The sequence below is a fragment of the Carcharodon carcharias genome, chromosome 4 (assembly GCF_017639515.1).
Source record: "Carcharodon carcharias isolate sCarCar2 chromosome 4, sCarCar2.pri, whole genome shotgun sequence".
Classification (NCBI taxonomy): domain Eukaryota; kingdom Metazoa; phylum Chordata; class Chondrichthyes; order Lamniformes; family Lamnidae; genus Carcharodon; species Carcharodon carcharias.
The window spans coordinates 141,115,734-141,129,410 of NC_054470.1; the positions used below are offsets into that span (position 1 = coordinate 141,115,734).

A 13,677-nucleotide genomic window follows, 5' to 3' on the forward strand; every position below is an offset into this window, starting at 1 on the left:
TTGATCCCTTAACTCCCCAACTGGGAGTTAAAGATTCCAGGAATATTTATAATTTCTTTGTTGACTCCAGTAGGGAACTACTCTCTCTTAACACGTCAAGATGAAGGTTATTTCTATTAATGAAAATTTTACCTGTTCCTTTGCCTCTCAATCGTTAGCTGAACCTTCCTCTGTTCAGAGTCTTCATCCAACACTAGGTTACTCTGGGGGACCCACATAAAACCGACAATGCCATTCTGTACATCACTTCCTGTATTGCAAATATATAAAGGCTAAATAAAACAATCATATCAAACTGAAATAATTAAAATTTATTTAAAAATAAAGGCAGGATCTGGGAATTGCATGGTGCAGTGATTTCCGTTTGCTTGCAGGGTTTAAATCCAGCCCACAGTAGGAAAATAAAAGTTGCTTCACTCTAAATTTAGACAATGTCAAACTAGCCCTGTTAAGCTGAACCTAAATCTGAATTCAAAATAAACTCAACCCCATTCCCAGTGGTGGCAATACACAGAGCAAAGTGAAAATGAGAAATAAAGGTTTCAAACTCAGCTTTAGATGGGTGTCAACCTTCACCAATTGTTATTGGGGGAAGAGGTGGTAGATAAAAACTAAAATGAAAGGAGGCACTTGCCAAATTCTAATATAGCATAGCATTTGAGACCCTGCCCTACCACATGATGGACAGTTGATGGATAGGCAGCTAGATGAGATGAGTGTGAGAAAATGTACTCAATGTGGCACTTCAGGATACCCTCCAGAAACAATGTCAGTACACCATTTCGGATAGCAGGGGAGTTCAACACTGTGTACATGATCTGTAGCACCTTGTAACATCTGGAGAAGATGAGGGCTTACAAAGGATTCTGCAAATTTTTGCTTGTTCAATGTGTATTCTTTGCTCATGCAAAGTTCTCATACAGCTGTAGGACTCATTTGTATCACATGCATACCCTTCATTCTGAAGGTACAAAGTGCAATGAAAAACATCAATGCTCAAACCCATAATATCTCATCTGCAAGATGCAGAGTAATTTACTGACATTCCTGTTAGAAACACAAGTTGTACCATTGTTCCATTCAAACTATCAATCTCTTAAAGTAAATTTTCTGCTGGTGCAACCTGATGTCACCATGAAGGCACAAACCTGCAAAAAGGCATTCCTGATCAAACTTGTCAAAGGTACCTCTGGAAGGTTCAGAACATGTACAAAATATTGGGGAGGTTTTAATTCTCCCTGCCTGGCTGAAACCAGGATCTCATCAACAGCAATTCTTATGTGGGCTTCTGGACAGGCAGCTCACACATTCGCTCAAAGTTGGGGTCCTCTTTTAAGAATGCAAAGTGAGAATGTTCCTTTGGGACTCACAGGATAACCTAGGCCTCCCCTGCTCCAGACACCTATCTCCCAACTCCCCATAACCCACTGAAGCCAAGAGATCTTCTAGAACCCCATTCTCCACATTTACCCAAATATCAATGTGTGGTCAGAAACTGCCCAATTTTCTGGAGCCCAGCAGCCACCTTCTGCCCAAAATGAGCAGGAAGCATACTGGAGGCCAAGGGTGAAAATAACTCGGGAACAATTTCTGCAGAAGGAGGTGAGTTTCCAACACATCTTCCCATTCACCTATCCAAATCCAGCTGGATTGAGGCCATTGGTTTACAGGTATTATTGCACCTGACAGCTGTCAAACTCACAACAGTAAATTGGCGATGTTGCTGAAAATTATAAGAGTGCAAGCAATGCCAGTCAATAATTGCCGATACCATTTACTGAGTATAGACCATAATAAATAATATTTCTGGTACCTAAGATAATGATCTTCATAAAAGCCATGTATCCATATTCATCTTTTCCTTCCACAATCTGTGCACCTCCACGAGGGTCTGTTAGGTAGACATAAAAAAACTCTTGCCCCTCTGGTTCATCATCATCTAAAATTCTGATGGATACACTGATCTCCCTTTGCTCGTCCTGTAAAGTTACATTCAAGGCTGCATCTTCAAAATCTGCTCCTTCTCTGGCCCAGGAAAAGGTGGAATTTTGCTGGATGATTTGGAATGGGCTTTCTTGGGAACCATCTGCAACCCTTCTTTCTCCAAACATTATAACACTTGCACTGATGATCCCAGTAAATGCCAGTGTCCTTCGAATGTTAAGGAACACTACACTTGCTGTAGTATTCTCAGTATCCTCTACTGTGTGAATCACAGTGGGTCCAATACTTAGAACACCATTAGTAGCATCATTGGCAATAATGGTTATAGATGACACACTAAACTCTAGATTCAAGCCAGGTTTTTCTTCTGTATTATTTGGCCTAAAACCCAGAACTTCAATGCTGGATAAATTTAGGTAGAATATTTCATCTATTTCTGGAATGTTATCATTGATGATAAACAACTCAATAACAGCTTCAATTTGATGTGAAGTAAAAATGAGTTCTCCATTTTGGATGCGCTCATAATCTTCGTTAGGTTTGGCACTTCCTGCTGTTGTGTAATAGGTCAGTTTTGTTTTATTGCCACGGAAACCAAACAATCTCTGGATATGTAAAGTAGTTGTGTCTGCATCTTCTACTATGCTGACTTGTCTTGAATTGGGGGCAAGCTGGAAGATTCCAATTGGCTCAATTTCAGCTACAGTGAATCCTGACCTGTAAAAATTAAACAGCGCTAAGTATTTTCCACCCTTAATGTGTACATACATAAGAATATCGCAAGATAATAGTAGACGACAACGATCATTCAGCCCATTTTAATTCATTGATACCAAAAGCAACCTACAGTCTCATAGGTTCTAATTGTTTCTGTCCTCCACCAGTCTGAATTTGTTTGAGTTACTGACCACTCTCCATTGAAACATAGAAGATTCGGAAAGATGGTGGCCTAGTGGTTATGTCACTGGACTAGTAATCCAGAAACCCAGGCTAGCGTTCTGGGTTCATTCAGATCCCATCATGGCAGTTGGTGGAATATAATTTTAATTCAATAATATTTCTGCAATGTATCCTCAAGACCATGAAACTACCATTGATAAAAACCTGAAACAAAAACAAAAATAGCTGGAAAAACTCAGATCTGACAGCATCTGCAGAGAGGAATACAGTTGACGTTTCGAGCCCGTATGACTCTTCATCAGAACTAAGGAAATATAGAAATGTGGTGAAATATAAGCTGGTTGAGGGGGGTGGGACAGGTAAAGCTGGACAGAGGGCCAGTGATAGGTGGAGGCAAAGAAGAGATTGCCAAAGATGTCATAGACAAACGGACAAAGGGCTGTTGATGGTGGTGATATTAGCTAAGGAATGTACTAATGGTGACATTAAGGGTAGAAAGCAGGACAAGCAAGTGACAGATGATAAAAACCTATCTGGTTCACTTGCCAGCGAAACCCACATTCCAAGGGGAGGGTCCACCATCCGTGGTTAACTAAAAAAATTAAAGATACTATCAAACTTAAAGAAAAAGCATATAATTGTGCATAAAATGGGTGGCAGGTTAAAAGGTTGGACAGAATATAAAAAACACCAAAGAATGGCCAAAAGATTGATAAGGAAGGAAAAATTACACTACAAGAGAAAGCTAGCTAGAAATATAAAGACAAATAGTAAGAGTTTCTATAGGTATTTAAAGAAGAAACAAGTTAACAAAGTGAGCTTTGGTCCTATACATAGTGAGTCTGGGCAATCAATAATGGAAAATAAGGAGATGGCAGCTGAACTGAACTGGTATTCTGCATCGGTCTTCGTTATAGAGGATGCAAGTAACATCCCAGAAATAGCTGTAAATCAGGAAATGGAAAACATTTGGGAAAACTACAATCACCAGGGAAGTGGTACTGAGAAAATTGTTGGAACTTTGGGCTGACACGTCCCTTGGTCCTGATGGACTTTATCCTAGGGTCTTAAAAGAAGTGGCTAGTAAGACGGTTGATGCATTGGTTTTAATTTTCCAAAATTCTCTAGAATCTGGAAAGGTTCCATTCAATTGGAAAACAGTGAATGCAATTCTTTTATTTAAAAAGGAAGACAGAAAGCAGGAAACTACAGGTCAGTTAGCTTAATATCTGACATAGGGAAAATGTTAGAAGCTACTATTAAAGATGTTATAGCAGGGCACTTGGAAAAATTCAGGGTAATCAGGCAGACTTAACATGGTTTTGTGAAAGGTAAATCATGTTTAACCAATTTATTGGAGTCCTTTGAAAAAATAACATATGCTGTGGATAAAGGGGAACTGGTGAATGTACTGTACTTAGATTTCAAGAAGGCATTTGATAAGGTGCCACATTAAAGGTGAGCAAAAAATAAAGGCTCATGTTGAGGGGTAACATATTGACATGGATAGAAGATTGGCTACCTAACAGGGAACCAAGGATAGGCATAAATGGCTCTTTTTCTGGTTGGTAAAATGTAACGAGTGATGCCACAGGGACCAGTGCTGGGGCCTCAACTTGTTACAATTTATATAAATGACTTGGATGAAGGGATTGAAGGTATGGCTGTTAAATTTGCCGATGACACCAAGATAAGTAGGATAGTAAGATGTGAAGAAGACTCAAGATGGCTACAAAAGGATATGGATAGGCTAAGTGAGTGGTCAAATGGAGTCTAATGCGGTAAAGTGTGAAAATGTCCATTTTAGCAGGAAAAATAAAAATGCTGCATATTATCTAAATAGTGAGAGATTGCAGAGCTTGGAGATACAGGGATTTCTAGATGTCCTGCAGCATGAATCGCAAAAGGCTAGCATGCAAGTTATTAGGAAAGCTAATAGAGTGTTATAATTTATTGCGAGGGAATTGAATATAAAAGTAGGGAGGTTATGCTTCAGTTATATAGGGAATTGGTGAGACCACATCTGGAGTACTGTGTACAGTATTGGTTTCCTTATTTAAGGAAGAATATAAATGCATTGAAAGTGGTTCAGAGAAGGTTTACTAAACTAATATCTGGATTGGGTGGGCTGTCTTATGAAGAAAGATTGGACAGGCTAGGCTTGTATCCACTAGAGTTTAGAAATGTAAGAGGCAACGTGATTGAAACATATAAGATCCGGGGTCTTGACAGGGTGGATGTGGAGAGGATGTTTCCCTCTTGTGGGTGCATCTAGTACTGGGGGGGACACTGTTTAAAAATAAGGGGTCACCCATTTAGGACAGAGATGAAGAGAATTTTCTTCACTCAGACAGTTGTGATTCTTTGGAACTCTCTTCCTCAAAAGGCGGTGGAAGCAGAGTCTTTGAACATTTTTAAGGACGAGTTACATAGATTTTTGATTAACAAAGGGGTGAAAGGTTATCAGAGGTTGTAAAGTTGAGGTTAAAATCAGATCAGCCATGATCTTATTGAATGACAGAGCAGATTCAAGGGGCCGAGTGGTCTACTCCTGCTAAGTCATATGTTTGTATGGTCGTAGATCTGGCCCTGCTGAGAAAGGTTGAAAAGGTAAAAGACCTTGGGGTAGTAGAAGTAAAGGTTCGGAGGGCAGCTTCGGTTCAAAGGGACTGACATGCTACTTTCGTCATTAGAAAGAGCATGTGAAGGCTCAATTCTGGAAGTTAAAAATGCAGTGTTTGTCAAGTCAGGGGGCCTTGCCCAGGGTGATAATGTCCTGATTGATAAAGTTCAGTGGAGTCACCCCTGCATTCACTGAGAGGATGAATCGAGAGATGGAAAGCTGTAGAGATTTTTTGCTCAAGTGTAAAGTGAGCCCATGTTCATCAGGTGAGACAGGCAAATCAATTATTATCCATAGGGATATGTGGACGACACAGTCACTTATGTTGGCCAATGATATGATTACCCCCACTCCCCCCCACCGACACCCCAGGATGAATGCCAAGGTCTGAGTTTAGGACATCGACAGCAGCTATTTACTGGTGCCCTTCTATAGGGTTGATTTAAAATGTGGCATTGTCATAGGTCGTATTATTCTTGGTGGTGTTCCCAGTTTGCCCATGGAAGGTGTAGAATTCTTGTTAGGGAATAACTTGGCTGGGGTGCAGGTATTGTTGTCTTCAGTGGTTTTGGGAAAAGCCTTATTGAACCTGAAATTGTACAAGAAAAGCTAAGTGACATGAAAGATTCAACTACTTTTTGTAAGAATGCAGTCATAATTAATGTTTCAACTAAAGATGTGTATAAAGAGTCAGAAACTCAGCATGCTAATTTTAAAAGGACTTTGGAGCATCAGGCTGAAAAGGTAAAGTTGGTGACAGAGATGACAGGTTAAAGCTGGCTGAATTAAACATGCAGGAAAAGCATGAGCAAGCAATATGTGGCAAAGCAACAGTACTCAAAGCTAATAAAGGAAATGAATGCTTTAAAGGAGAGTGGGGAGTGCCAGTACTGACATTATAGAGCTGCAAGGAAGGATACATGTTCTTGAATGTAAATTAAAACTTCAAAATGACGAGGCATTCAGGTAGAAATTCAGGCCCAAGAATATGTTAAATGGTGAAATATGATAAATAGTAGTGGTGGGGTACTAATCTAGACAGACCACCAACACCTGGCGTTCTTAGAAAAGTTCAAAACCAAGAACCAAAGACTGCTTTGATGCTGCAGCCATTTACACTAAAACTTGCAGATGTTGCCAGTTCAAACAATGTGATTGCAGATGTACTGTCGAGAGTTTAAAGAACAAGGAAAGATAACAATGTCTTAAAGTCAGGTGAACGTATTGGCCCTGAACTTGTTCGGTGTAGCATTTAGCGTCAGATTGCTACTCCATGCCCAATTTCTTACCTTAATTTTATTTTTGGTTCTATCTCTCCCAACCTTCTGACTCAGACTGGGAGAATTCCAGGTAGTGCAGTGCACCGCCAGGGCTTAGCATTGAAGGGCAACTGAGCTGAAGGGAAGGAGGCCATGCCCCTTTTTTGGCACTAGCTGCCGTAAGCCAGGTAAGTTAAAGGTCCAAGTTGAAGTTAAAAGGATCTTGACAGGCCAGGAAGAAGGTAAGTGTTTAAAGTAAGTGAAAGTGGGGGAGGCAAGGGGTGGGGGTGGGGGCGGTCAGGGGTGGAGGAAGGCAGAGGTGGGCAGTGTTGGGGCTGGGGGTGGTGTTGGAGGTTGGGGGCGAGGTCGGAGGGTTTGGAGGGGATGTCAGGGGTGTCTGAGTGGGGGGGGATCAGAGGTGGGGAGGGGAGGATCAGAGGTGTGGGTGGTCGATGATCGGGGGTGGTGGTTAGAGGTTGGGGGGTTGGAGGTCAGGGGTTTGAGATCGGGGTGAGTGGGGCTTTGGGTTGGATGGGGTGGGGGGGTGGTATGTTGGACCAGGACAGGCTGGGCCTGGGAGGGGGGTTCGGAGATCTGGAGTAGGAGTGGGAGATTGGGGCGGGGAGGGGATGTGGAAACCGAGGGAGGTGGGGGGGGGGGGGGGTTAAGTGTTGAGGGTCGGAGGTTGGCTGGGCCTTGGGTGGTGGGGGTGTGTGAGTGAGTCGGGCCTGGCCAAGTGGGGGGAGGGGCAGCGGTGGAAGGGTCCTCATGGGTTGGGGAGTCCCTGCAGGGGTTTGCAGTCCCCTGGTGACGGGGAGTCCCATGGAGGGTTAGAGGTAGCTAGGGTTGGGGGGGTGGGAGGTTAGGGGGTGTTGGGGTGTCCCATTGGTGGGTGGGGGGGTGGGGGGGGGGGCTGGTGTGGAGATGTTCCCTCCATCTGTACAACAGTAACCCAGAAGTTAGAAGTGGCTTTAATCCTTCTAACTTTTTCACTATTGATGTAACCCACTAGAACCATCTGAAGTTTGTGATTTAAATCGCATTTTTGGATGATTCCTATTGGAGGGCAATTGCCGTTCAAGCCTTTCCAAGGAATTTCCAAAGGGGATTCCCCAGCGCATCTTTGAGGTAACCCCCCAGTACGGTGCTGGGGAGGACCATTTACGCTTCTGGCCCAATAATTGAGTTTAAAAGATTGTAAAATAAAAACGTAAGTTTGCAATGAAGCTTGTTTTGTAAATACAATATATCATTTTTGTTACCTATGTAAGACCCCATTTGTTAAAATGTTTATGTTAAAAACTTGCTGTGTTTCATACACTGTTGTAAAGAAAACTTTACTACTGTGAAGCTTTATTTTTTTCAGAGGGGCAGGAGAAGAATGGTAGCCTTTGACCCAGAACCTGGAATTGATTTTTAAAAAAATGTTTGAAAAGGACTTTAAAGAGTTTGTATCAATTGTAAAGAGATCAATTATAATTTTTGGAGAATGGGAACTGTGGTCTGGCAACCCTTAACCTGGAAGCAGTACCAACAGGAAGAGAAGTAAAATATAGAGGCCACTTGACAAACAGACAAACATGAAAAAGAGCTAGAGAGAGGAGACAATCAGCAAGCTGAGACAGTGTGCTGGTCAGAAAGCATGCTTAGGACTGCTGCCACTGTTTTTGATCATACCCGATTGCAAAAGTAAAGGCGATTCTGGTAGATCCATGCCACCGAATTGACAGCAGCTGAAAGTTGAGAAGATTCCAGAAAGAAATGCACCGTTTTGTAAAAGATTGCATGGGCAGAACTCTGTTTACACAGAAGATGCTTCCTGTGGAGATTCAGCTAAGTCCTTGATGGAAAATGTCTGATTACTCGCTGAGGAAGATCCTAGCTTGGAAAAACTTTGTGGCTGAAATTGGTGCCATACAGGTGGAGTGGACTGCCGAGAGATCAGTGAGACCTTTCTTTATTGTATCCACTATTCCATGTGTAATTTATAGTTTGTACCAACCTCAATTTATCTATGAAATTATTTTAAATTTATGTTGATTCTGATTCATGCTAATGTTAAAGTTACAAAGTGAAAACAAAATCAGTAATTTCTTCATTTTTGGGGATTGTTCAGTAAATGTTTTTTTTACCCACGGCGATCTTAATATTATGAAACAAATAAATTTGATAGTATCTTTAATTGCATTGGTCATTATACTGATGATGAACTCAATTTTGGCAACTATCTTGTATAAATAAAAAGCTTCAAATAATAACTGTAAAAACTTAAAATTATCTGTGAAACCTACAGACAAGTATAATTATTGACCGTGTGCAATGTTTTATGCAACTGGTTGACTTTACCTTAGTTCAGCTTTACCAGAAAAATTACTGTGTACCGCAGACAGATGTACAGCGAAGGATTCCACTCCCGTAAAGTTAGTAGTAGGTACAGTGAGAAACACTGGCTTGCTCTTCTCACCATGGGAAAGGACAACTGAACCTTATGTAAAGTAAATAATAAGGTTGCAGTAACTCACATAACACAATTTTGGGAACCTTCATTTAAGTTGGTAAAGGACAGACAACTAATAATGGTGCAAGATGTAGATCAACATTTAACACTCTATCTATATAAACCAATAATGCCAAAAGGTTAGACATAGACGTTTTTTCAACGACTACATTTATGAGAGAAACATTTCTCAGATTAGGTAAATACAGAAATTTTATGCTCACACCATTGAGAGCATGAGTTAGAAAATTACCACTTGAGGCTCTATAATCCAGAATTGCTGAATTTACCCCATTAGTCTTTGTATGTTACCACAGGTGCTTAAATAATCTTTACCAATTATAATCCTTTAACTGTTCCTTTGTTGAACCAGTTTTCAGTTCACAAAAAGAAGGAAAGTCCAAATAATTTTACAGAAATTTAGAAATGTTTTTAAAAGGTAGTGAGGTAAGTGTTGGACCTTGTTGCACAAATGGGTGCAAGAAGGCACAATTTTAGGAATCAAAGTACTGCAACCCAAGAATGCCAGCAGGGTATCAAAATCTAAATTGGGACCAGCATGGCTGCCTAAGAACAAGAGTTCTCCGCCTTGAGTGTGTAAATGAAAATTACAATCTGGTATGTTAGGGGAGATGGTGGATTAGTGGTAATGTCACTGGAATAAAAAAAAACAAAGACCCAGGCTAGTGCCCCAGGAAAATGGGTTCAAACCCCTCCATGGCAGTTGGCAGAATTCAAATTAATTTAATTAATAAAAATCTGGAATGGGAAGCTAGACTTAGTAATGGTGACATGAAACTACCATCAATTATAGTAAAAAAATAATCTGGTTCACTAAGTCCTTTCGGGGAGGAAATGTGCCATCCTACATGTGTTTCCAGACCCACAACAATGTGCTTTACTCTCAAATGCTCTCTGAACTGGCCTTGCAAGCGACTCCCATTTCCTATGAAATAATTTTAAAAATGGTAAAGGCATTAATATGGCTCAAGAAGAGCAAACATTACTTGAAAGTTACTAATATCCGCTACATAGTGACCTTAACTCATTTGTCCAGACAGCATCCCTGATAATTTTGCATAATTGCAAGTTGTTCACACTGTTGACACAGATAAATGGGTATTCCTTAAAGGGTTCAAGCTATTTAATTTATCCCATGAAATTGATTCAGTATATCTTTTTTAAAAGGAACAAGTAGGTTTACTTCACAGCTACATTTGAGGCAAAGACAGAGGGGAACTCAAACGGGCAAAGGGAGGTCGATCTGTGTATGGGCATGGGGGGAAATCCCTGAAAAGTCGTGTGAACCTGACATCATACTGCCCAATTCTGGCTTTGCCTTGGGCGGGTTTGGAGGCGAGCATGGAACCCTCATACAGCTGATAGGAAACTAATTAAAATATTCAAATCAGTAATTAATTTTGACTTTAACCCTGCATTCTGGCTTTAACAGTCAGCACACCAGTTCCCCAAGCTCTCCATATCTTGCCAGGATCCATGAGGCATGTACACAACAGGGAGTTGACAGAAATTCGCTTGTTTGATACACTATAAAGGCTGAAATCAGCAAGCATGTAACTTTTTATTCTGCATTAACCCCATCTCCCACAGGTTTCCTTGCCACGATATAGCCTCAGCAGCTGACCCCTAGCAGTCTAGGGCTACCCACGGAAGTCTGGTTGTTGACTCCTGTAAGGAACCCTTTTGCTGACCAAACAAGAAATATCTCAGGTGCCTTTGCACCACCAGGACAATAACTGAGCAAGTTATTGGGTTGCTGAAGATGTGGTTCAGGTGCCTGGACAGATCTGAAGAGGTCTGACTGTTATGCTCCCAAAAGCCAGTTGGTGAAGAATAGAACTGAAGTCAATCTTTACACACTTGTATATTTATTTACAGAGCTACACATTACAAGCATATACCACCTAACCCAATGATCACTGTATCGAACATACATACATATGAACAGACAAATTAGGAGCAGGAGTTAGTCATATTGCCCCACCAGCCTTCTCCACCATTTGATCAAACCATCGCTTATCTGATTGTGGCCTCAACTCCACTTTCTTGTCTGCTCCCTATAGTCTTGACTCCTTTGTCAATCAAGAATCTATCTGACTCAGCTTAAAAATATTCAGTGACCCTGCCTCCACTGCTCTCTGGGAAAGAGAATTGCACAGACAAACGACCCTTCAGAGAAAAAAAAATCTCATCTCCGTCTCAAATAGGAAACCCTTTATTTTTAAACTGAGTCCCCTAGTTCTAGGCTCCACCACAAGGGGAAAATCCTTTCAGCATCCACCCTGTCAAGTCCCCTCAGGATCTTTTACGTTTCATTAAGATCGCCTATCATTCTTCTACACTTCAATGGATACAGGCCCAAATTGTCCAACCTTTCCTTTTAAGATAATCCTTTCAACTCAGGGATCATTGCCATGAACCTTCTCAGAATTGCTTCTAATGCAATTATATCCTTTCTTAAGTAAGGAGACCAAAACTGTACACGGTATAACTGATGTGGTCTCACCAACAGCCTGTACAATTGTAACAAAACTTCCCCATTTTTATATACCATTCCCATTGCAATAAACAACACTCCATTTGCCTTCCTGATCATTTGCTATACCTGCATACTAACTTTTCCTGATTCATGCACCAGGCCACCCAGATCCCTCTGTATCACAGAGTTCAGCAATTTCTCTCCATTTAAATAATATGCTGCTTTTCTATTCTTCCTGAAAAAGTGGACAGGTTCACATTTTCCCACATTATACTCCATTATTTTCCCGAATCACTTAACCTATTTAAATCCCTTCATAGATTCTTTACATCCTCTTCACAACTTACTTTCCTATCTATCTTTATGTCATCAACAAATTTAGCAAGCATACATTTGGTCCCTTCATCTAAGTCATATATATAGATTATAAATAGTTGAGGCCCCAGCAGTGATGCCTATGACACCCTGCTGGTTACAGTTTGTCAACCCAAAAATAAGTCATTTATTCCTACCTTCTGCTTCCTGTTAGCTAACCAATCCTTGATCCATGATAGTATGCTACCCCCTACATATGAACTTGTATTTTATGTGATAAACTTTGGCATGGAACCTTATCAAATGCCTTTTGGAAATCCAAATACACCAAATATATAGGTTCTCCTATATTGACAATACTTGTTACTTCCTCAAAGAACTTTAATAAATTAGCGAAACAATATTTCCCATTCACAAACCACCTTGACTCTACCTGATTGCCTGATTTTCTAAGTGCCCTGCACGTAGATTGCACTAGTTGTATTTTTCAAAGATACCCTAGATTCTGGAAAGGTCCCATCAGATTGAAAATAGCAAATGCAACTCCTTTATTCAAGAAAGAAGGAAGACAGAAAGCACGAAACTACAAACCGGTCAGCCTGACAACTGTCTTTCAGAAAATGCTAGAATCTATTATTAAGGAGGTTATAGCAGGGCACTTAGACAATCTTAATGCAATCAAGCAGAGTCAATATTATTTTTGTGAAAGGGAAATTATGTTTAACTAATTTATTACAGTTCTTTGAGGAAGTAATATGCCACGTAGATAAAGGGGAACATGAAATTGTGGTGCACTTTGAATTCAAAAAAGCATGTGACAAGGTGCCACATCAAAGTTTACTACAAAAAATAAGAGCTGATGGTGTAGGGGGATAACATATCAGCATGGATGAAGGATTGATTAGCCAACAGGAAGCAGAGAGTATAGATAAATGGGTTATTTTAGGGTTGGCAAGATGTAACCAGTAGATTGCCAGAGGGATCAGTGCTGGGGTCTCAACTATTTACAATCTATATGAATGATTTGGATGAAGGGATCAAATGTATGGTTGCTAAATTTGCTAATGACACAAAGATAAGTAGGAAAGTAAGTTGTGAAGAGGACATAAGGAGTCTGCAAGGTGATATAGGTAGGTTAAGTGAGTGGGCAAAAAATTGGCAGATGGAGTATAATGTGGGAAAACGTGAACTGGTCCACTTTGTCAGGAAGAACAGAAAAGCAGCATATTATTCAAGTGGAGGGGGATAGCAAAACTCTGTGCTACAAAGGGATCTGGGTGTCCTGGTATATGAATCACAAAAAGTTAGTGTTCAGGTATGGCAAGTGATTAGGAAAGCAAATGGAATGTTGGTGTTTATTGCAATGGGAATGAAATATAAAAGTAGGGAAGTTTTGCTACAGTTGTACAGGAAGTTGGTGAGACTACATCCGCAGTACTGTGTACAGTTTTGGTCTCTTTATTTAAGAAAGGATATAATTCCATTAGAAAGAGTGCAGAGGAGGTTCATTCTGATTCCTGGGAAAGGTCTTATGAGGAAAGGTTGGACAGGTTGAGCCTGTGTCTATTTGCGTTTAAAGGAATCTACTGAAGGTGATCTACTGAAACAGCAAAGATCCTGAGAGGAAATGACAGGGTGG

At 40.6% G+C, this 13,677-nt stretch overlaps 1 protein-coding gene across 1 annotated transcript in view; it reads right to left on the reverse strand.

The window, feature by feature from the left end:
- Positions 1-13,677, reverse strand: part of adgrv1 (adhesion G protein-coupled receptor V1) — a 723,938-nt gene that overhangs the window by 337,174 nt on the left and 373,087 nt on the right. The window contains 3 exon segments of the mRNA XM_041185339.1: positions 133-250; positions 1,814-2,661; positions 9,073-9,211. Coding sequence (XP_041041273.1) covers positions 133-250; positions 1,814-2,661; positions 9,073-9,211 — 1,105 coding nt within the window.